Here is a 24,878-nt window from a genome sequence, read left to right on the forward strand (position 1 = left end):
CCCTTGGAACAGGTTCCTTTATTACAAATAAGACCGAGCCCCACACAATCACTGTATAATCCATTTATTAACATATCTTGTGAGCCACTGGTGTTGATCCAAAGGACACAACAGTTTTGGCAACAGCCTGATTTTAGAGGTACTCAGCCCCCAGTTAGTAGAAAGGGGTTTTAATAGGACTGAGTGGGCTGAGTGTTCCTCCTTGATGTAGGGAATTAAACATTTTCTTGAACAATTAAAAATAAAGCCCAAGACATTGGTCCAGGTCAAAATGCCTCATTCCACAGGGAGCTGTCCCCAGCTGGTAACCACCAGGGGCTCTTCTGTTCCTGTGTCCACATCCTCTAGGTGCAAGAAACTCCCAGCAAATCTATCAATATGGTGTCACTTAAATACAGTTCATCTGCCAAAAGCTTTCCTCTGATGGTTGAATATACACATAAAACGTTGTCTTCAAGTGGTTGATAGATCATCACAGCTTCAGGATACTGGTTTCAGAAAGGAAGGCAGATAGACAAAATGCAAGCCTAGTTCTCCTACCCCTGAGAAAGCAAATATCCATGTTCCTGTATCCTAGCCAATCACTCCACTAATACCTTTGAGGAATTGATCTGCTATTCTTTGCTATAAAGGTACAAGGATTACAACAGTAATTGACATCCTGTCCAGGTTCATAAACAGCTGCCTGCTTAATTACAGCATAGAACAACAACTAGAAATCCTCTGAACAGCATTCAACTGCAGGAATAGGTTAAAACTTTACCCCAGCTTCAGCTGGCCAAAGCCTGGGTTTGTGTCAAGACAGGGCAGAGGAGGGTACCCAGGCAGGCACTACAGGTCAGAAAAACACCAGCCCGGGTCAGCCTTTGCAGAGCACCAGGGTATTCTCTTAGGAAGAGGGATAACTGGAGCATTAATAGCTGCTCTTTAGACACTTAACATAGACACCACCTAGTCAACTGTGTCTTTCTCACACAGCCAGCGTGTACCACACTGCTGTAGGAACTTGTCTCACAAAGCGTTCCCATGGCACAGTGCAGTTGCCAGCAAGAGTAACTGAGCTGTCAGCTCCTAGAAGTGCCGTAAGGGCATCAGCCTCATTCCACTGACTAATGCTGCTCAGACAGACTGTCTCAGTCCTATAGGTATGTCAGCCAGGGCAACACTCCACACAGATCATCAGGTATTCTCTGCCCAGAGCTGCATTATACTTCACAGACATACCTACAGCAATTGCTCTGAGCTTAGAGGTGCTGCTGCACATGCCAGAGACAGGGTAAATTGACCTTGGCTGGTTTTCTCCCCATTGTAGCTGCCACCAAAACTACACCAGCAAGGTTAAAGCTATCTCCAGTATACATACGTAATATACATACAGTGCTGAAATCACTTACAGCATTGCCTACTATAGAAAATAGTACTGAAAATTATCAGTAGATTATTTTCTCAAACTGCATTCAGTTTAGGCTCAGAGCTTAAACATCAGCAGAAAGAGAAGGCATGGAGAGATAGTTAGCATCTTATCAGATAGCTAGACAGTTTGAGTTGAAGAGAGACAGAGAAGCCACTGTTCTAGGAAGGGAACTATCTGTAAAGGATGACAATATAAAGCAAGGCCCCTTAGTTCCTCTTACAGCTGAGAACACAAGGATAGATGGGATTCAATGAAAACAAAAGGCAATTAATTCTGGAACTATAAAAAGAAACAATGTACTACAGAATATAAAATGATATTGGTTATCTTTGCCAGAAAATATTGAGGCTTAGTTGGATTAAATAAGAGATTAAACTTTTATATGGAAGATCAAGTTTGGTTAGGTTAAACAATTTTTTAGAAGTTAGGGAGATGAACTCTGATATTAAGGAAAATTAAAAAAAAAAATAGTGCACAGTGTTTGTGCAATACCTAGAAGTCTGAGTACTTGTACTTTTATTTTAATCGTGATAGCAATGCAAGTAATTAACTTAAATGGGCCAGGAACAAAATTCCCCAGAAGAGAAGGCTGTTAAAACTTGCTCAATACAAATGCACACGCACTGTCCTTTGAAATGTCTGCTGCTGGGCAACATTAGGTACAAAATACAAGCTAGAGTGGCTGAGTGCTGCTCATCCAATCAGACAATTCCAGTAAGCCCAGTGGCAAAGCACGTGAGTTTGGCTTGGACCACAAAGAGCAATAGTGGTGTTCTGAAACAGGTTGGGACAACGGGGGAGAGTATTTGCAGGCTTGCATACAGTACAAGTAAGGTGCAAAATTAGATGGAGATAAGATAATTCCTTCCCTCCTCCTGGCTCCTGGAGGACTCACAGAACATTAACTACAATGATTCTCACAGTTTCCACAGTGACAAAATCCAAGAGATACATTTTGAGCTGGAACATGGGAATCTCAGAATACACTGCCAGGCCTGTGTCTCATACGTGTTACACGGTCATTTTTAATAACTCCTGAAGAGCAACCAGTAGGCTTAAGGAAATAACCTTACTGTTTCAATCCTTTCTATATTTCTATGCCTCTTTGAATTATAGGTATGAGCTGGAAGATCAAACCAGGTTAAACTAGAGGTGTGACAGCACTCAAGGCACCTGCAGCATTCCAGTTTGGGAGGCTGAAAGTTAAAGCCAAATCCCTCTCTATTCCCAAACAGGTACTGCTTCTGCCAGCATGGAACTTGGGATTTAACCCCCTGCAAGACAAGAGGTCTGTAACATAATTGTCCTCGGTCCTCCTGTTATTTTAATTCCTGGGTGATAAGGAACAGTCATCAGCTTGTTTCATAGGGACCCTCTGCCAGTAGGTGTAGGACAACCTAGCCAGCACGGAGCCAAGCATGGCACTACTGAAGGACCAAACCTGGCTCTTCAAACAGGGTTATCAGCACAAGCTGACTGCAGACATTCAGCCCCACAAGAAGAGGCACTAACAGATCAGATCAGTCTCAAATGCCAATTTGCAGGGGTTCTTACACTGCATGTTTTAGAGATTCCTACAATTCTTTTTTTAAATAAAGTTTCCAAGCAGGATATTTAAACAGCCCATTGCAGCATTTGTAACCCAGCTGTCTTGTAATCTACTGGAGAGAGTAAATGCAACTGTTTGGTTTAACTTTCACACACAAAAACCAGACACCTTGCCAGGTCAGCACCTTTAGACTAAGCTGCTTTATAGGTGACAAATTAAAACTTCAGGCAATCACTGCTAGTTGAATCCAAGACAATTTCTAGGGCGCTGTCACCACTTGTCCTGTGAGATGACATGGTTAATCCACAGGCCATACTCTGCCTTCTGTTCTCGCCTTGCTAATCCCTAGGTATTGAACATTTCAGTGCCTTGAGTACACACCTCCCTGACAGCAGACCAGTGTCTGACCCAGTCAGTGCCTACACCACAGTGCATGAGTGAACCCAAAACATGCACATTTGGCACAAGTTCCACATGTCCCATACCATTTTATTACTCCATGTTTGGACCATCAGTTATGCAGCAAAGCTGCTCCTGAACAGACCTTTCTTCTCTCTGGCTTGGCCACACAGCTAGAACACACTGTTGTGCACTGCACAATTGTTAACACACTTAGCCCCTCTATTTGTATATTTTTCTACACACTCAAAAAAAAATTAGCTTTCAAAAGTAAGGAAGGCCTAAGAGTAGGAAACTGTTCACTTGTTTGGATAAGAGGGAAGGAAGAAATTGAAGTATTCAACAACCCCTGCTTTCTCTCAGTATTTTTTCTGTTCAGCCTGAAAGGTCTGAGCTTAAACTATAGCTTGATGGCACTGCTGTCATATTCTTAAGCCAGTTTACTTCCACTGAGAGGAATGAAAAGAGAAATAGTGCAGAGAGAAGAGAGGAAGCGCAGTCCAAAGGTTGCAAGAATAGCACACACTTCAGAAAAGCAGGAAGCTGCTTTGCAGCACACTTCCTGTTTTACACCTCAAGCAAATTACTCAGTCCTTGTGTTTGTTTTGTATCTATACCCCAGAGTATTTCCATGTTTCATGGGAGAACTGCGAACACAGAGATGTTAAAGACTAAGACCACAAATAAAGGTCAGTTAATAACTATGATAAATAAGGTACCAAGAAAAAGTCCCTGCCATGCTGTTAAATTGTCTCAACACCTGTTTGAGACTAACATTACATTTGGATTTAAAGAAAAATAACATGTCTATTCAGCCTTTTGGGGTCACATTTTTAAATTACTCACAGTAATCATGAGGGCAAGAAAGCTGTTGTCTCTTAAAAATGAAGATTTATTCTCACACAAACAACTGATTCCAGGAGATGTTATTTCATGGAAAAGAAAGAAACAAACAAACACTAAAGAATCACTATATGGAGAAAGCAGCAACAAAACTACAGCGTCTGACAACCAGAAACGTGTGGCACAGGATTACAGCTGGAGGGATAAGCACCTCTTAGGAGGAACAGATACTAAAGGGATCATGTTGCAGAGGATCTACTATTCAGAAGTGAAAAGGTTCCCCCTAGAGATCTAACAAGGAAGGAAAAAGAACACAACTGTTAGCCTGTTGATCAGCTCAGTCAAATCTTCTGATTCCTGCAACTGAAGAGAGACACATTAGGAAAAAATATCTGAAGATTTCCACTATGCCAGAGCCTGTTGCCATCTCCGAGCATCTCACCTCTCCTTTCAGTGTTTTTCAAATGACAAACATACAAAAATTTGGTAATAGATTTACAGAGACAGGCATCTCCAATTCTACCTTTTCTGTGTGCCAGGGCAAAGGAATAACTGTGACTGCCTTACAGGACTTGGATGGTCAAAGCAACACAGACTTATTTGTCCTACCAGTGTACACCTGCTTTCTCTGCTCAGATATTTGGGACTAAAACGAAACTACAGAAAGAATCAGCCATAACTGGTTTTCTCCCAGTTCTATATAAAAGTCTTCTCCCAGTGTCCAAATGACAACATAAACCTCCACCAGTCACAGGCCGGAAGCCACAGCCTTCAGCTGCTGCAGGGCAAAAGGACAGTACGCTGAAGTTCCTAGGGCTCGGACATTTTCATTTTAGCTTGGTCACTTTCTTGATCCAGGGTACATATTTGCTGACCTTTGTGTACACACCAGGGGAATCCTTTCGACCACAGCCATAACCCCAGGAAGTGATTCCCAGAATGATCCAACGTCCATTTGACCTCTGACACATGAGTGGGCCTCCACTGTCACCCTGGCAGCTGTCCACCCGTTTATCTTCAGAGAGGTTCCCAGCACAAATCATGCGGTTAGTGAACTTCTGTCCATAGCGGGCCTCACAATCTTCCTGGGGTAGAAGAGGCACCACCCCCTGCAGTAGTGTTCTCGAATAGGACTTCCCTGGAACAGAACAGATCGGCCAAACCAATTCACACATAGACAACAGACACAACCTAGAGCAACAGTTCTCAGCACAAAACCAGATATTTGTACATTTCATGTCAGGAACGTGGCACAGAAGTAGGCCAAACTCAGCATCTCTGAACCATCAGAACTTCAGAAAATAGTACTGCAAAGCCAGGCCACAAAAAAAGAAATGTAAGATCAAAGAAATGGGGAAGAGGTTAGAGAAAGAGGTTAGATCAAAGGATGAGTCTTACTCCTGGTTTTGCCAACAAGTAACTTGAACCTTGTGCAATTTATTTCACCTCTTTGAGCCTTCATTTCCTTCGCTATAAAACAAGGACAGTGTTTTCACAAGGGAATAAATGCAGTAATATTTGTGATGCACTCAATCCTCAGAGAAGTTTTGGAACATGTTTCAGAGGCATCCAAATATTATTCAAAGGGAGTTTACTTCATTTTTGGCCAGACTCGTCTCTATTTGCTCAGATCTCTTTATTACCACAGACTTGGTCAGAACATAAGGATCATGTGCTATATTATAGTATAAACTTTCTATGCCCAAGATTTACAGTAATTTACAGACTTACTGTAGGTTCACAGGGCAGTAGGTAACTTGTTTGGAAAGCTGGTTTTGGTGTGTGGGAGGGATTCTAGCCATTAAATCCCACTACAGCTTAAGGGAGTCACATGGCTAAGTTGCTCCTTGATCCTTCCCAGACACCCCAAAATGACTCCAAAGGCAAATGTATGCTCTCAGTTGAGTAACTGAGTAACACTTGAGTAACAGCTAGAGAAACAGCTGGAAAGGAGGGGTAAGGCCAAAATCAACATACAAGCCCCTGGGGCTATTTGTTTTTTGGCAGCAAGTCCTTCTAAACATATGGATTTTCTCCAGTCACAGCAGCCCTAGAAAGGCCTCCTTTCCTAAATCCATGTTTTGCATCTATGAACCCCAAATGTGGAAGGACTGGTCAGCCAGTCACAAAGCTTCATTTAGTGTTTAAAGCTGTCTCCAAACTAATGCATCCATGTAGGGACACCACCGAGCCCAGCGTTTTAAAACATCACATTGAGAGAGTTAAGGATTTAGTAATTAATACTTTTTAGAATATTTCCTGCTACCTTTTACCTAGGAAGCGTCATAGCAATACAAGATGGCAGGCACAGGCTGTCTAAACCTAGTGCAGAAACCAATGTCAGAGCCCAACTGTCCCTGGAGCAACATCCGGGGAGATTCATCACAGTGACCTGACTTCCAAGAAAGGTCAGCTACTTCACAGGAAGAACACTGCCTCAGGTCTCTCCCCCTGCACAAGCTCTTTATAAACAACATAGTCTGAGAAAGACCCTTTCCATTGCTAAGCTCCCACTACCACAGCAGGAGGTCATGGAAACACGAGGGCCTCCCTGAACAGTAGATAGGCTTTGTGCACCAGCTCTGCACAGGTTGTTGCCTAAGGGTTTTGCTGTGGGTAAAAATGCACATAGAAGGGGAGAAGCAAGAGTACTATGACCAGGTGGCAACATTCCTCTCTCCCACATCTTCAGAAGGATGCTATGGCTACTAAAACTTCCATCATGGACAGACCCAAAACAGCCTCAAAAATCAGAAAACAGTGATCAGTGCCACAAAAATCACCTTGTTTCCTGCTCCTTGACACCACGTGCTTGGCACAGACAATAGGAGCATTAAGAACACGGCCTTGAGTTGGGCAGACATAAATTAATAGTGCATATAGACTCCTCAGTCCAGAATCCCCCATCCATCTTGCTCCTCACTCACCTGTGTCTCCCCAACCAGAGATGATGCAAGCTTGCCTGTTGATGTCAGATTTCTCTCTCCTATCAGGAAGGCAGACAGGCAGAACATGGTGATTGAAGTAGAGACAGTGACCTTCTCTGCCCCGCATTCGGACCAGGGCAATGTCATTATCATTGCTGCCAGCCCAGTAGTTTCTGTGGAGGACAATCCTCTCCACAGGCAGCTCCCTCTCAAATTCATCCTTCACACCTGTGTGGTAATCGCCTACCCGCAGCAGGTAGCGTCGTACATCAACACCAAACCTAGAGAAAAAGACAGGCAAGACCTTGACATTCCTACTCAAACAGAAACAGACTGATGCAAGCCTCAGTTGCTTTGAGACTGAACCACCTCCTCACAAACTCATAAAATACTGCCAGGTTCAGAACTGTGGGATCTCTTCAGCAGATGTGATAATGCCAGCTGTTGCAATCACTGTCTACCACGCACGAGACTTTTTTCCATAAAAAGGGCTACAGCAGTTGCAATAGGCTTATGATCTTATCTTTTCACAGTTCCTTAAACCACAGGAAGAATGACAAAATGCTGGTTCCCTTTAAGTGTAAAACCTTGAAGTTAAGAAGGCAGGTGTAAGCAGTGAGGGATAAAGCAAGCCTATCATGAGTCATCACTGTAAGAGCTCCAAGATCACACACAACATAACCTGAATGTTTTGGTTTAGAAACTTCTCTCATGTAGTTCCACTGCACTGGGAGAATAACCTTTTATGAGGTTATCTTGTTTGTCTTTAACAATCCCTTAGGGCTCCCAGCTCTCAGACACACCTTTTGAAGCAGTGGGCTGCAGTCACTACCCAGCAGCTGCTGATCAGTGTTGCTCCACACAGCAGTCGGGTATCTCTGTGAAAACCCTTCAGCCGTAGTGAGACCTGCCATGGCCAACCACCTCTGGAGAAGAGACAGAAGAATAATAAACATCACATACACAGGAGCTGTTTTCTTTTCCCATTTGCTCTGCCCCATCTGGGCTCAGTTGGCATGAATTCTCCTCTAGATGGGCACATTGGTACAAATGAAGTTCAAAAATCACAAGGGAAAATGTTTTAATACATTCACCATATGCCAGGCTATTTCCAGAATCTTTAGGAAAGCTGGAACCAGTTCTGGCTTTTTCAGCAATTACCTGAGAGCCTTGTTTCCACCTATGATCCTTTTCTTGCGACGGTGAAGCAGGCGCATGCCACACACACCAGACTCTGGACCTGTACAGCAAAGTTAGGACAGCTGGGTAGACACCTTCAGCTTAAATATCAACTGCTGTCAAAGAGCCAAGATATCCTTCCCTGAGGGCATTAATCTTCCTGGTAGCTGACTGCATTGTGTTGTGCAAAGGAATTTACAGAAAATTTGTTCCCAAGGCTTTCCTCAGTTTTAGTGGAGGTGCTTACCTCCAGTATTTGTAGTCTTATGCCAGGAATGGGACATCTACAGCTATTTCCTCGGTGCTCTAAAACCCAAAATTTGCTCATAGTTATTGCTCTAAGAAGGGTGTAATGACATGGCTCAAGGGAAGTTCTGAAGGGTCAAAGACCTGACACAAGTGGAGCTCCTGAGACTAGGCTGGAGCACCCTGTGCTCCTAAGAAGAGACAATGAAAACAAAACAAACAAACAAAAACAAACAAACAAAAAACAACAACTAGGAGGTGCAGGAGACTACATGCTTGTTTTGTAGCTAAAGCTTCAGCAAAAAAAAGAGAAGAACTACAGTGCAAAAGCATGCAGAGATCCTACAGCTCAAGCTCCAGACTTCTCCGTAGAAAAAATGGGCATATCACCTGTTCTCCTGATATCTTGGACCTTCTCTTCAACATAGTCACAGATCACACCAGCATCTCCACTGTGCCAGCAGCTGTGAATCCCAGTGTCAGGCCTGACACACTGCCCCAGGGTGTGCTCCACACCACTACATTCTACGTTGTTCAGATGGATGGGCCCTTGGCCTTCACCAAAATAAGCCATTGCCCTGGCTTTTGCTGTACCACTGCAATGAGAGAGAGGGTGGCTAACCTGCAATAAGCAGGAGGCAAGTGAAACTCAGCACGTTTTAAGAGAAATGATATTTATTGATCACTCCACACACAGACAGTAGGCTAGTACCTGCTGAAGGCAGCATGAGAAAAGGATTCTAATTCCTCAAGCATACACAGGTCTGCCAGAACTATGAAATGAAGCTCCCAGCAACAGGCCCAGAAAGACACCATTCCCCCTAAGAGCTATTTCTATTTGTAAGATGTACCTATCAGATCTCTTACCTGAAACCAAGTTGCCTGCAAACTACTGCAGCATCTCTGTCTGTCCAGCCATCATCACAGACACTGCCCCACTGCCCATTCACAAATACTTCAACCCGTCCCTCCTTGGTGCTTTCTCCATCCACTAGCCGCACGGGAGGCCCTGCAGGAGAAAACACACGGGTTGCTGCAACCAAAAATACCAAAGGGCGTGAGGTGTCCAGAACTTGGGTTCTATAGGAAAAACTGAACCCTAGAGATCAATAAGCTTAAAAAAAAGGGGTGGAGATCATATATGAAAACTATATCCCTCATTTCACCTTCTTGCTAAATCAGTAGAGTGCATGCATATTAATTTATTTAATACACACTGTAATTCATATTCTGAAAGCTGAGTAAAGACGAACAAAAACAGAAGGAAAGGTATTAAGTGCTTAGGCAAGAATGAACAAGCTTAAACATGCCTTGGAAATAAATCCATTAAGTGATAAAACTACTGCATTATTCTAGGCAAGAAATGAGTTCTATGTCCAGGAAAAACAATAACAAAAAATTAGATGCTGTATATTTCAATTAAAAACAGGACAAATTGCAAAGTCTCCTGCAGTAGAGAAGGCAGAGTCTATCAGCCCTCATATAAACAAAAAGTATGATGCTAACTTAAGATACATTTACAATTTGAATTAAGAGGATGCCATCCAAAGAGGAGAGTGCCAATAACCACACAACAGCCCCTAACATCTGAAGTCCTCTTGTCTTGACAAGGTGTGATGCTAGTGTAACTACATCAGTTGCCTGATGTGTCTAGTTAAAGGGGGTTCCTCTGTTTCCATAGACATGGGGCTGAGGCATTTCATCAGTGAGCAATGGCACCGTAAGGCAGCCACCATCCCTCAGTTTCTCAGGTTTGTTTTAGGGACTGCCAACATAACTCTCTCCAGTTTCCATTTCTCTACAGGTCTGGCTGTACATCTGGTAGCAGAGCCACAGCTCTGTCGTTCTGCCCCCAAACAGCCAGGGCTCATTCCTATGAATTCTTCTCAGAAAGCAGTCTTCTCATTGAGACAGCACAGGGAAAACTCCCATATCTGCCATAGTTTCCAAAGGAACAAACCAGCACGAGATACTTTCTCACTGCCCAGAGCAAGATGCAAGACAAATTACCCAGGCTGCCATCAGTGATGGTGTTGCTCTCAGGGGAACAGCGGACCCCCACATCCTCCGCGTGCGAGCAGTCGTGCTGCCCCCAGTTGCTATGGGGACAGTCCAGGAGGGAGAGCTCTGTCCCCACACAAGCCACATCATCCAGCAAGATTAAGCCTTGGCCAGCGGTGTAATCCCCTTCAGAGGCCAGGGTAGCAGGACCACTAGAGGAAAGAAACAGAACACAACATCAAATTCATTAAAACTAGCTAATCCCACAGAGGGGCCCAAATTCAGACCCAAAGGGAAACCGGGCAACTCCCCTGCAGATGTCAGATCTGATATTGATGCCCTCCCTACCTAAGCTACTCAGTGACACACTGGATGGCAGCCAAGTAGCTTACACATCTCACCAACTTCAGCTTTCAGGAAGGCCCAATCAGACCATTAAGAAAACCCTTAATACTACACTTTTTTGTCCTGATGGTCTTCATTCAAGCACTGAAGCAGTTGGTATAGTTTAGCTACAGAGCAAACAGGTAATAAAGTTTAGTTGACAGAGTAGACAGGCTGGTAGTGCTGAGCTGATATATCTGGAAATTTAAGGAGCCATAAATAGTATCAAGCCTGTTATCTGTTTTCAAAACAGGTCAAAGCAAGAGGTAACAATGATATCTTTTTCTTGGAAAAGTACGTGGACACCTAATAATTTTTCCTGAGTAAAATTGCATAATGATAATAACCCTTCCAACAAAGACAGAATTCAAGGAGGTAATGTCTAGCCAAACCTGTTAAAGAGACATGGAATCTAATCCTTGAAATTAGGAAGCACAGATACTACCAACACTCATTCCTACCTGAAGCCCAGCTGCCTGCAGACCACCTGGGCACCAAGGTCTGTCCAGCCATCATCACATACTGTGCCCCAGTCTCCATTGTAATAAACTTCTACCCTGCCTTCGCTGGAGCTGTGACCACCAGCCAGTCTGACAGTGCCCTCTGCAAGAGGTGGGAGAACGAAAGAACAGAACTCAGTAAGGGAGAAAAATAGGCTGAACTCCACTTCTGAAAACCCTCTACAGCCCACAAGAGGAAGAAACCAAAGGCACAGATAGTTGTGGGTACTCAGAAAACAAACATCCCTCAACCTTTCCATGCCACCTGTGGAAAGCAATGAGAACACCACTTAGGCTGGCTCTGATTCATTTCCACCTGTGTAATATGGCAGTAAGGCTGCATCTGGATGGCATAGAGCTGTAGGTATGTACCTGTGAAAGGGTCACAGGAGACCCCAGCATCTTCAATGTGGTCACAATTTTGTTGTCCCCAGTCACTTTTCTTGCACTGGTCAAGTGAGAGTTCATTGCCTGAGCACTCCACTTCATCCAGCAGGATTGGGCCAGATCCCTGCCCATAGTGAGCCCATGACAAGGCTTTTGGGTTCCCACTGCAAATGATATATACACATGCTCAGTAAGGAAGGTCACAGTCTTGTTCACTTGTATTCTGCCTTGCACAAGGACTCTCCTACACTAGACTGACATCCTTCCATAGGTAATGTGTATTCCTGGCACAGTGGTGTTGTCAATTGTTAACCAAAATGCCTTAGTGGGAAGTCCTGTAACAAGATCTCCTCTCCCAATACATAAAAAACATGTCCGTACCAAGAATGGTTCAGGTACTTGAGAAATTCTGAGGACAACAATGCCTCGATCTCAATGACAGGCAAAACTCTCAAAGTTGGAAGGATTTCAAATTTGACTCATCTATTTTTAAGCAATCCTGTGCCAATTTGTTTTTCAAGATTGCTCAGTATACAACAGCTCCCATGTTAAATGCTGGATGGCATAGAGAATGAGGTGCTCTCTTGCTTTCCCTGACTGAAGAGGATAGGGGCAGTCACTGAAACTGAAGGTATTTAAATTTAAACAAATGACTGCCGTTCACCTATGGAAATCACTATGACAAGTTATCAATGAGGCCAAGAAGATATGCATTAGGACATGTATGTAAAACTAATGAACAGGGATCAACACAAACAAGCCTTGGATAGGGATACACCATCTCTTTTTTATACAGCATAAACCCATAAAATTGACTGATTTTATACTGAATTAAGTACAAATTCCCTTTATAGGATGATCAGGGTTCTGTTCCATTTCCATAGAAAGGGCTGGTATTATAGTGAAAGGAGATGCTCTCACATTCTTTATTCAAACTACTTCTGTTACCGCTCCATGATGAACAGCAGGGAAATTACCTGAGTCCCAGCTGCCTACAAACCACTTCAGCATCCCGGTCATCCCACTGGTCATCACAGACAGTACCCCACTTGCCATCGTGGTAAACCTCCACTCGCCCTTCAAAGCTCTCCTTTCCTCCAACTAAACGCAATGGGACACCTACACCTGTGTTGCAAAAAAGAAAAAGAGATCAAAGCAGAGCAAGACAGAGACAAAGCACATCCAGCAGCTGAGGGTGTAGAACTATTCACAAGCCAGAGGATCTGTTAGGATGCTCTCATCCCACCCTACCACATCCTCCCCTCCAAACCCCCCAGAAGCATCCATGACTGCATGCCACAGCATGGGGTGCAATTGGTCCACAGATGGCTCTTTTACTGGCTCCTACAGTGACAAGGACTTTACTATCTGCGAAAAACCCATCTTTAATAATAGGCGATGTGCTCATAAGCAACTGCCATCTTGCAATAATTTTAGAAGTATGCCCACTCTGAGTATTTGGGATTGGGAAAAGATAGATCATTTTTCACTGGAAGGAAATAATCTGCACAGCAGGTGAAAGTAGAACACGCTCCAATGATTTGCTCTCTTCAGCTTCCTGACCTCAGATTTAGCATCTGATCAGTAACACTGGATTTCAGGTAACATACACACAAGAAATAGGTAATGAACCACCCCTGGAGATTTACCTTCTGGAGGGATGCACATTACCACGGCGCTTCCCTGGTTACAAGTTCCTGACACAGCTTCCTGATAGCTACACTGCAGCAGGGCTTTCTCATCCCCATGGCAGTTTGCTGACTGCAGGTGCAGGGGAGTAGGCCACAGTCCAGGATGACTCTTCTTTCCAGCTGTGCCAATCTCACTGGAATGGAAAATGCAACAGAATGATGCAACACTATTATATTGCTTAACTCACACTTGTTTTCCAGCCCAGTTGTGGCATTTCACATGAGCCCAGTTGACTGGGAGTACATAATGGAGTGTCCATTTTCAGTCCAGTGGAAAAATTCAAACAAGCACAAAGCAATTCCCCCTCTCCCTCCCCATGTAATCCATTCTGTTTTCCCACTTACAGCTATGGAGTTGAACTAGTCAGAAATGGTACCCTCATTTGAGAGTGAAGGAATAAACCAACCCGTCAACAGATTGTAATATGTCAGCACATCGAAGTATCTGAATAACCTTTTTCTTTCTCTGTTAATCTCATCTCCTTGCTGTTTGTAAGTTTGAGTAAGTCCAAATAAGAGATTCCCTTAGAAGGTTCATAGTCTCAAAATCTCTAATAGATCAGTACGGTAATTCCAGCTGTTAATGCTGAAAAGGGAATATGGTCACTCATCACAGACTTGAACACCAAGTTTTAGACACTGTTGTTTTAAAAAGTTCTTGCAAATGCTGATTTGGGGTTGGGCATAATCATGGGGGGAAAATAAGGAAAAAAAGAAAATCTGGTAAAGGACCCTGGTAAGTGGGCAATCAGCCCACAAAAGAAATTCTTCTCTCCCAGCCAAGGTATTATGCCAGAGGAACAGTAACCAGAGAGGCTGTTCTCTCAGAGACCATATGAGCATGTAACACTTGCAACCACAACAAGGTTCTCACCTGAGACCTAGTTGCCTGCAGACAACACTGGCATCCCAGTCAGTCCAGTGGTCAGCACAGATGGTGCCCCAGAGTCCACCAAAGTAGAGCTCCACATTACTATCTTCAGCTAAGCGCACAGCACCTTCCAAAAAAAAAAAAAAAAAAAAAAAAAAAAAAGAAGTCTTGGACTTGGGTGTAGCTGAGCTGAGCTGGACCTGACTTCTCTCATCCCTGTTTTGGAGTGCTGTTACTGAAATGACCTGTATGAAGGCGTGCAGAATGTGGCACCTCGACACAGGCACACAGCACACCTACACCTGTATCCTTCACTTTAATGAAGCCATCTTTGAAAGCACTTACACTGGTGAGGGAAGAGATTTTGCTATTTCATTTATTATCTGTTCTGCAAAATGCAGCTAAAAGGAGCATCAAAAAACAGGAGGACAAACAGAAGCGTTGCTCGTGAGTTGGTATATTGAGAGAGCTCAGCTCCTTTGCATGCCTCAAGATAAGCAGCTATCCTTGTATTGGCACTGCCAAGACTTCTACAGTAAGTCTAGGACCCACGTTGCTGCAGAAGATTTACAAATCTATCCACAGAATATTTGTCCTTGTTTTATTTGAACTACTGCAATTATATGAGGAGAGCTCAGATATGGCTACTTTAAGGAGTTGGAGAAGGTTGTTTTCCACATAACTTAAACTGCTTTCAAAATGTCATGTTAACAATAAGAAAAAGAAGTCTCTTTATATGAGAATTAAAACATTTATACAAGGCATTATAGCAGCTTAAATCAAATCCATACTATGTACAGACGTTCTTCTCTCACACAGATTAGTTTTTAGTCCTAATTCTTTTGACAATTTGGGACACTTAGTGTACTGTGCTTCTTTCATAGGGTATTATTGTATCTGCTACTTGCAAGTCTGTGCAGCACCTGTTTCTGGCCTGAACCCCTTGAGACAGTGTAGCCCAGGCTCTGGCAGAGATACTAAGCAGCTCTTACCTTGGTTACAGTCGCAGTTAGCCCAGCCTATGGTCCCTGATGCAAGCCGGTAGAAGCACCAGGGTGTAGTTCCACCTTCTGGGTTCCTACAATGGTTGTGGTCCCCTAAGCCACGGTCTGGGTACTGCTGCACATAATCAGGGAAATCTGCCCAGTTCAGGCACTCTGCCCCGGCCTCAGTGACCGCCAGCGAGCCATTGTAATACCCAAGAGGTCCGATGCTACACACGCTAGACACTGGGCACAGAAAGGAAGCTGTTAGCATAACCTAAGGCATCTCACATGGAGGCACAAACAATACTGGACATATCGGCTGATTTTCTGAACCTCTTTTGTGTTTACAGTCTTGATTGCTACTTGCTTGTTTGATTTTAGTTACATCAGTCTTTAAGGCAGGTGCTACAAGAATGTTTATACATACTATCTAGAAACCAAGTTGATCTGTAAAAAACAAAATGCATAGACCTTTAAAACATGTTAACTCTGGGCCCAAACGTGGACTAATTGAACTAGTTCCCATTACTGATTATTTCATTAGAGGCATTCCCTTTCTCTGGGCCAGCAGATGAGCCTGGCAGACTCTTCTCCTCTACCTGCTTTGGTACCTGAATATGATACTCTTAAGTTTGATCCTAGGCTCTTCAAAAGATTAACTGCCTGTCTAAACTGATTGTGACTGAGAAGAGTTTAAAGTTATCCATCATTTCTATAAAACAGGAAGGTGGAAAATAGTACTGTACTTCATTGTATATATGTTCCTTATACATATTAGCATATAACCTGGCTTGTCTGAACTTATAGGAAAGGAAAGGGAACCACTTTCAGGGGGGAGTGTAGATGCCAATATTCCAGGCCAGTGCCTACACGAATTATCTTATGCAAAGAAACCCCAGCAAATAATTAAATATGGGGGGGAGAGAGAGAAAGAGAGAAAATTCACCATTCATGACCCTGAAATAAGAAATAGGAAAACCAGAATAAGATTGTGTGTGAAGGTGTGCTTTTTAAGTGTGCATAAAACGGGAAAAGACAGTTCAGAAGTGGGTAACAGTTGTAGTTCCATTCACTGAATAAACAAAAAATATTTCAGAAAATCCTTCTGCTGTAAAGACATGCAAGGTAAACAGCAGGGGTAAGTGACAGTTAAAGGTTAGCTACAAGGTACAAAAGTGAGAGTTACAGTTAGCTGTCTGGAAAACACACTGTGCTCCTTGGATTGACTGGGACCCTAAAAGGGGGGCATATGACAAGACAGTACTTACTAGGAGGAGCAAACATGCAGAAAAGACTGAACAGAAAAACAGATGAAAGGAAAAGAACACGGTAAAGGAAGAGAATTGCAAGAGTATTAGACATGAAGAAGAGAAAGTAGTCTGACCATATTAGTGAAAGAGATAAACAGACATTGAGGCACAAAGGAGAAAAGAAATGGTGGAAAGAACGCAAAGCAGCCAGACAGCAGTGGTTCATCGTACCTGTAGTCTCAGATCACCACTGCAGAAAAGAGTCTGCTTGATGACTGAATTAATAACTTCTTGTTCTTACCTGCACTCTGCAAATGGTTTTGGCTGGGCTGGATTCCCAGGAGAGCCTGGGAAAAGAAACAGAGCAAAAGCAGAGAGATGATTATCTGATGAAATAAACATGGGCATGTTCTGAAAGCATCTCGGCCTTTTGCTGCTTTAGGCAAACACACCTTGGTAACCAGCCTCTTCCCTGTTCTCCCTATTGCTCTTCTTCAAATCCAATCACAGCTCTGCCCACTGACAAAAAAAATGAATAATTACTGGCCTGCAGAGATTTACCCTTGATCTAAGCACTACATTACAGGGCTCTGCTTGTTCTTTCCAGGGTTTCAGCCCCAATGCTCTGAGCAAACAGAATTTTAAGTCAGAGTGAGATGTCTACCGAAAGAAAAGCTGGAAGAAAATCGTTGTTACCAGTAAGAAAAAATGAACAGCCACTCATTCTCTGTCCATGTAAAGGGTAAGCCTTCTATGATCACATGAGTAAACAGATATATCTACTTGATGGGATGATGCTCCCAGCGATCCCTGTTAAAATAGCAATAAACATCCACATATGAAGCAGGAAGCATGTAAAGAAGAAAATCCAACATGGCTTTTTGAGTATTTTGTTTTTACTACATCAAAGTAAAATACGTCCCATGGTATTATTATCCAAGTGTAATAATATAGCTAAAAACAAAGAATATGGAACAAAGAATTCCAGCATCCTGTCCAGTGCCAAAACTGCATTTCGTCTTGTAGGCAGTGTTTTGGGTGATTATAACTTGACTGCTGGTTGAGAGATAGGGATCTCCACTTCAACACCATTACATGGTATGCAGGCAGGTGCAAGACCTTCACAGACCCGGAATGAAAAGAAGAAACTGTACGTGCTTCTGCTAGCTCCATGTAGTTTAACTCTTTTCTAAATATAGCTGCTTATGAACAAAGGCTTCTACTTCACAGAGCAGAGGTGTGCATATAAAGAAAACTAGCTATCGCAAATAGCTCTGTTTTTCTTCAAAATGCAGTAATTTTGCTTCTCCTTTACCTCTCCTCGGAAAAAGGTAAGAGTAAACTTTGGGAATTAAACCAAATCCACCTCTGGAGTAAGCCAGGAGAATCCCCCATAGATGCCACACACCTCCTCATGGCTGATTTCATTTACAGATCAAGCTTACGAATAATGGTCCAACAGGTGTTGAGAACCACAGCCAAGCTTCACCATCATCCTGCAGAACTCAGAACGTAATACAGCATATTGAAAATGAATTCCTTACATGGTTCAGGAACTGCGCGTCACACCTCAGGTGCATATGCGCAAGGGGATGCACAGATAAAACAGTAATTAACTGTCAAAACCCTATTCAGCCAAAAATCCATTTGTCTTCACGTGTCCAGCTGTTCTGAACTCACATAATGTTCTATAAAACAGCAATGCTGAAGGACTCATCTGAGGATCTCAAAGCTCTCTGTAAAGAGAGGAAAGTGAGCTAAACTATGCTTTTCTGACTGTCCAAGATCACACACAAGACAGGTGATCGAGGCATAATCCAGGTACCCTGACTTCTGGCTTCTAGTGTGCACTTGTACACACATAAGCCTGCAAGAGATAGAGGGATTAATAACTGGCTGTATGAACGACCAAACACGCTCTTCCTGGAGACTGACCATAAATAAAAGAACCGCATTCCAAGTAATATGCTTCCCTTTTAATGAAAAACTAGTTGCCAGTTTGTGTAGCAGTTTCCAAAATCCTTCAATAGTCGTCATCACCAAATTTTAGTGCAAACCACCTGTGCTGCAGTCACTGTCCCAGGTCTGTGTGGCTATAGATCATCAGTCCACAACAGCAATAGGGATAATCAGTCCGTCAGTGAAGAACAGAAACAAAGGATCCCTCCTGCCAGGGTCACTGCAGTGCTTGAGTAACGTGGGAAACCTGAGCCAAAGCATCTGCAAGCCCTTGTGCATCTGCTTTGCTGCTTTGTTTCCTTTCCTGAATTTCATATGCAGAATGAAATAAATCCCTCCCCAAGCCCCCAACCCTTCCCAGAGACCACAGCTGCCTAGATACTTGAGAAAACATATTCAGTGAGAATATGATCCACTTACAGTGATGATACTAAAAAAAAAAAAAAAAAAGCAATGGGACTTTTTACAAGCAGATAGAACAATAATTTCTTACCTCCCTGCTTCTGAGACAGGATAACAGACTCAAGAGCTCTACCAAGAGCGTGAGTACTTTGGGGATCTTCATCCTTCCTGTACAATGTGGACAGAAGCTTTTTCAAGCTTCACAGTCTCATTTTGCTGCTGGGCTCAGCTGCTGCCTCCTCCTCTTGCTCTCCAGCTCAGTTTCCCCAGGTGCAGGGCACTAGCTGCTACACATCGGAGGCAGTGGGATGCCTCTTTCATTTCTGCGTGGGGAAAGGGATGGAAGGGAAGGAATCAAAGTTCCCAAGAGCATCTTAAAATTTCACTTTCCTCTTCCTCTCCCCGTCTTTTCTGCTTGACTCTTCTCCTCAGAAAGGGAAAAAGAAGGAAGAGAAATAAGGGAGGAGAACATGCCCCAGAATTTCTCTATCACCTTTAAAAACAGCAGGAGGCAAGCGCAGATGGGTAGGGCACAGCCCTCAGCTAGCTCCCGCACCTCAGCTATTCCCTCCCTTTCCCTTGCTGTCCCAGCCTCTCGTTTTGCTGTGGGTATGCATTTCTCCAGAGTGCCAGCCTCCGCCTCTCCACCGCTGTCTGCCCAGCAGCCCCGCCAGCCGCTCTCTCTTCTCTTGAAATTCCTTCTTTCCACAGCTGACTCTTCCTTCCCTCCCGTAAGCACAAAGGCTGTAGCGGCAGCAGGGATCTGGGGCTTCCTACTGCAACAACTCCAGCAGCGAAACTGAAAAAGGAAATGGCTTGTACAAGCACATTTGCCAGAGATTATACTTGTTGGAAGGAATCTGGACTTTATCCCCCCTGTGCTGCCTCCTTGATTAGCTGCTTGCAGCTTCCTGAGGTCAGACTTTCCTCAGGCTTGAACACAGATAAACAGGTCCCAGAAAATTATTTTAAGAATCTTCCAGATTTCCCTAGGAGGAAAAAAAAAAAAAAAAAAAAGAAATAGCACAGCCCTCTCTAGGATGCATTCCCACTTTTCAGCTCTGCATCTTGTCATTAAGGATATTGCCTCCAGAGATCTTTTCCATCAAGTGTCTTCTTGACCTTGGACTGTAACGTGATTTTTCATTTGATTGGCTAGGGCGATTTCTAGAGGACTGATCATTATTTTATTGCTATGAATAATCTTATATTTTCGAGTGTTTTCAGCTTACTGCTCCTTCATATAAATTAGGGCTAGAGGCTATAACAAAAGTTTTAAACATTATTAAATCTAAGAAGGCTATTGCTCAATTTGAAGCTGTTCAATTTTGGATTTATTTTTGTTTAACATGTTCCCCATGCTGCTCCTCAGCTCAGTCTAATGGACATTTCCTACTTTTGTATTCGGATTATGGAGGGATTAACTCTTAGTGTTCTGCAGCATAAACCATGAAGGTCACCTTAAGAAATTAGCTCACTTCTGGCCAAACCTGCTGAGAAGCATTTCCAAAGACACCTTCAGCATAAAAACAAGAAACAGGCTGATACAAATCCATTGGCTTGATGAAAAGCCTCTTTTTTTCTTTTCCCACTTATTGCCCATTACTCACTTCACATGACAGTTTTGTGTTGCCTCATCTTTAGTCACTCATCAAATGCAATGAAATTGCACTACAGCTGGATCTTTTACAGGAGGACTGAGTGAGTGGTAGGAGGGAGCAGTTTCTTGAGTGGATTTGTACCACAGTGCATTCTGGACACAGTGGATTTGGCCAATAATTACACTCAGTTAATTAGAAGCAAATCTTCTATATCCTGTGATCTTCGTAGCTCAGGAGGCAGATGATCAGGTCAACAGAAGATGGAAATAGCTTGGATGCTATAGCATTCTGTAACTCTCAGGCAGCATTGGTAAAAAGGAGCAAAATGAAAAGCAAAGATGAGAATACGTTGGAATTTTAGAACCACTTACTCCAGTGAAAACACAAGGAAAGGATGTACTATAAACAATAACAGAAAATTCACCAACACTTAGAGAACTCTGCTCCTTAGCCAGGAGTTGAGAGGTTGTTGATGCCACTTCAAAACTCCCAAGATGATGCTCACCTATTTAACCCTTTAGAACTGGAAAGGAACAGATGCATTCAATCTCTATCTGACATGTACTAATTGAGTTCAGAACTTACAGCAAAAGCCTGTACTGGATTTCTCTCACAGTAGCTTGCTTCCCTCTTAAGTAAAGGCTTTTCTAGATATTTTAAAGTGATTTACTCAAAAGGAAAACACAGACCAGTGCACCAAAAGCAAGAGAAGTCCAAGTTTGTTATTCAGCTTCCTGATGAACAACGAACCATGCCAAGATATACTGGTCTTTGCAGTAGTCTCCTCTATGGCAGGTCCTCTTTTGGAACTACTTCCTTCTTGCAAAGACCTCCCCCTGGTTTTCTTGCACATGTAATGACATTTCCTTGAGATGGATTTCAGATACAAAAAGAGCTTCTCATGGCTATGCATCTTCTTCCTTCCCTTATTTGCTTATACTCTGCTATGAGTCAAACAGTATCAAAAGATTTGCCTACACAGAAGGGTTTTGCTATTTAAGTGACCACAATTTTACATCTAGTTACACTGGCATCAGTTCTTCTCTGGACTCTCTCAGCTTAAACAACTTCCAAGAAACCACAAACTAAATTAGCCTTGTCTGTGTCTAAGACTGATCAAGAAGGAAATCATGCCAATATAACTATGGTACTTTAAACATGTTTTACTTCATCTCTAGATACATTACTTATTTATAACTTTCCTGTGTGTGCAAGTTTGAAGTAGCTGTGATTACCTAAGTCCCCTATTTAACATAAATCACCTTCTCACCCTGATTAAAAAAAAAAACAAAAAAACAAAACACACCTGCCTTCTAAAACAAATGTACACCTCAGGAATTAGACCTATCACTCCTGAACCGGCAGGACTACTATTCATAAAACCCTGCTGAAAACCAAGTCTTCCCATTAAAGGTATATATTCATCTCTCTAAGCTAAGAAGCAAGAAAGTAATTTTGCTTGCCACATTAGGAATAAGAACAGGTTCAAGTCAGTGACAAGACTGACTTGGCGCCAGGAACTGGGCCTTAGAGTTTTTGCTAGTCTCATAGCTGCATGTCAGCAGATAATGTCGGGCAAATACATTTAAAGATTAAAAACTGATGCAAGTGCATATCCTTCAGAGGTGGTTCTTTTCTTTCTCAAGTGACCATTTTAGTGAAAACATCACTTATACAGAGGTGCTATAGGTCATTCTCTTGTGCATCTACTGAATACTTTTTGGTAGCCAGTAGAAATCGTTAATCCTTATCAGCTTTGTTTGCAGACTTCTAATTACAAAAGCACAGTAAGCCTGTTTCTAATTGATAACTAAGGTGCAAGTGGAGAAAGAAAAGTATTTAAAAAATGTAAAAGTACAAATCTTATTCTGACCCTCTAAGGACATCAGGCACGCAGATGCTGAAGGCTATCTGCTCAACAGAAAAACTAATCAATAGCCAATTTCCAACAGGAGTACTAGGGAGCAAAGTATATTTAAAAAAGTTGGAATAATCACAGCTATTTTGCAAATCTAAACAAACAAAAGAAAACAAAAAATCAATACATCTCCCTCTGGTTCTGGGCCTAGATGCCAGTCAGGCTAAAAAGAAATTGGCCAGCAGGGCTAGGGAAGTGATTGTCCCCCTGTACTTGGCTCTGGTAAGGCCTCACCTCGAGTACTGTGTTCAGTTTTGGGCCCCTCGTTACAAGAAGGACATCAAGGTGCTCCAGCGACTCCAGAGAAGGGCAACAAAGCTGGTGAGGGGTCTGGAGAACAAGTCTTACGAGGAGTGGCTGAGGGAGCTGGGATTGTTCAGTCTGGAAAAGAGGCTCAGGGGCGACCTTATCGCACTCTACAGGTACCTTAAAGGAGGCTGTAGAGAGGTGGGAGTTGGTCTATTCTCCCACATGCCTGGTGACAGGACGAGGGGGAACGGGCTAAAGTTGCGCCAGGGGAGGTTTAGGTTGGATATTAGGAAGAACTTCTTTACTGAAAGGGTTGTTAAGCATTGGAATTGGCTGCCCAGGGAAGTGGCTGAGTCACCATCCCTGGAGGCCTTTAAAAGACATTTGGATGTAGCCCTTAGTGATATGGTTTAGTGGAGGGCTTGTTAGTGTTAGGTCAGAGGTTGGACTGGGTGATCTTGGAGGTCTCTTCCAACCTAGATGATTCTGTGAAATAGACAGTGGTATTAAATCATCTTTTTTAACTTCTTTGAATGTTAGTCCAAAATGACAAATCATTTGAATGAAATATAACTCTTCCATTTACATCTATGTGTTTGTCAAAAAATTCTGAGAATTTCCTAACCGTAAGCAGAGACTGAGTTCTGAAGTTCAGGAAAATCAAGAAAAAAAATAATCAGTGTTTCCTCCCTAAGAGATCTTCAGTGAAACACTAAGAAACATAGAAACAAGAAACATAGTTAACAGCAATCATACACAGAGCTGGTAAAATATTCAGGCTATAAGGAACAAGAATAAGATCAAGGAATTCCAGCAGATTTGCTTCAATCCTGTAAATCCTACTTAGGAGGGTAGAACAGCTAGTCAGCTTTTACATAATTCTTTCCCCACCATGCAATTACGTACAGGTCTCTGCAGCAATTTTCTTAACCAGTGAGCTCAGCACCAGGAGCAACAGAACCCAGTTTTCTTTTATGCCCCAACAACAGTACAAGCCCTGAACTCAGAGCAGATGCTGTCATGTACTGCAGTTACACATATTAACTATTAATGGAACAGTCCTAAATGTAAGCATGTCATGAAACACGCTTATACACACAATATAAGCTTTACATGGGATATGGGGAAACTGCAGCAACTCAAATGACAATCAGTAACATAAGTCTTTTTGATTACTGCATGGGTTTTCTCAGCCAAAAGAGCTGCTGGAGTACTTTTTAAAGAAACTGTAAAACCAGGGTGCATCTGAAAAGCATTCCCTTTCCTGCCTTCTTCCTCCAAATATATGCATTCCTTTACTGACTGGAAAACAGCATGGTAATTTTAAGCTTACAGTAAGTATATAAAGAGTCAGGGAAAACAAGAACTGAACTTGGAAGCTCACTGTGAAGCAGTAAAAAACAAGAATAGCTGTCTCAATTAGTGAGAACTGAGCAAAATTTCAGAATACAACAAAAAAGTATTACTTTCTCTGTTACAGCCTCATATAATGATGTGGTTCTTAACAGACACTAGAATTTGGTACATTTAGCATAACTGCTAGCTTAAGATGTGCAAAATTATACTTTATATTGTATTTTAATACAAAGAAAAAACATAATAGAAGTGAATTTAGAATTAATCTGTTCCTCATTACCACCTTAGCTTGTCTCCTGCAGAAAAAAAAGAATTAGCAGGTAGCTCTCCTTCTCAGAGAGCATCTTACAGACTGAAAATGCAATGTCATATAACAGAAGCGTTTTCCCAAACTAAGATGTGAATGTAATGTTCTTAGTGACCCCGAGTCCTCTGAAGGCCCCATCTATGCCGTAATAGCAACAGCACAGTAAATTACCCTCTGGGATAACCCACTAATGAACATTTAAGTAATACTTACTGATAACTGCTTCAAAAACTTGAAAGCATATGCTCGAGCAAGATTTATATGATGAAGAGGTGTAGACCTGGGGCTCTACAGAAGCCAGCTCCAAACAAACTACACGTTCATACAGTCTGCATGTACCATCCCCCATCTTGATCATTAATTTTTCTTTACGCTCCAAAGACTTAATAACATAAATGGTTATATTGCTAGTTCTCTGAGGAACTGCTTTTTTTTTTTTTTTAAATACCAATTAGGTAC

At 42.6% G+C, this 24,878-nt stretch overlaps 1 protein-coding gene across 4 annotated transcripts; it reads right to left on the reverse strand.

Annotated features, from left to right (window-relative positions):
• On the reverse strand, nucleotides 1-24,868 carry LOC106033192 (neurotrypsin-like). 4 transcript variants are annotated; one of them, XM_067000534.1, is made up of 16 exons: nucleotides 19,482-24,868; nucleotides 19,080-19,311; nucleotides 16,929-16,974; nucleotides 15,384-15,620; nucleotides 14,395-14,518; nucleotides 13,479-13,654; nucleotides 12,807-12,954; nucleotides 11,815-11,993; nucleotides 11,404-11,545; nucleotides 10,568-10,770; nucleotides 9,425-9,566; nucleotides 8,948-9,153; nucleotides 8,294-8,372; nucleotides 7,936-8,058; nucleotides 7,133-7,413; nucleotides 1-5,343 (listed from the first exon to the last, which is right to left on the reverse strand). In XM_067000534.1, the coding sequence occupies exons 2-16, from the start codon at nucleotides 19,149-19,151 to the stop codon at nucleotides 5,033-5,035; spliced, it is 2,469 nt and encodes an 822-aa protein (XP_066856635.1). In that variant the 5' UTR covers nucleotides 19,152-19,311; nucleotides 19,482-24,868; the 3' UTR covers nucleotides 1-5,032. The 4 variants fall into 4 exon arrangements, with proteins under 4 accessions (XP_066856635.1, XP_013032000.2, XP_047916182.1 ...); XM_013176546.3 differs by having other exon boundaries at nucleotides 19,080-24,868; XM_048060225.2 differs by adding an exon at nucleotides 17,080-17,146 and having other exon boundaries at nucleotides 15,384-16,974; nucleotides 19,080-24,868.
• Between the last annotated feature and the right edge of the window lie 10 nt (nucleotides 24,869-24,878).

This window comes from Anser cygnoides, chromosome 7, assembly GCF_040182565.1.
Source record: "Anser cygnoides isolate HZ-2024a breed goose chromosome 7, Taihu_goose_T2T_genome, whole genome shotgun sequence".
Classification (NCBI taxonomy): domain Eukaryota; kingdom Metazoa; phylum Chordata; class Aves; order Anseriformes; family Anatidae; genus Anser; species Anser cygnoides.

Excerpts from the sequence above, each read along its gene's own strand:
- LOC106033192 (XM_067000534.1), bottom strand. The coding sequence starts at position 19,151 with ATGAAGATCCCCAAAGTACTCACGCTCTTGGTAGAGCTCTTGAGTCTG. Across the intron at positions 16,975-19,079 it reads CCTGTCTCAGAAGCAGGGAG|GCTCTCCTGGGAATCCAGCC; the intron begins GTAAGAAATTAT and ends TTCTTTTCCCAG. Across the intron at positions 12,955-13,478 it reads AATGTGCATCCCTCCAGAAG|GTGTAGGTGTCCCATTGCGT; the intron begins GTAAATCTCCAG and ends TTTGCAACACAG.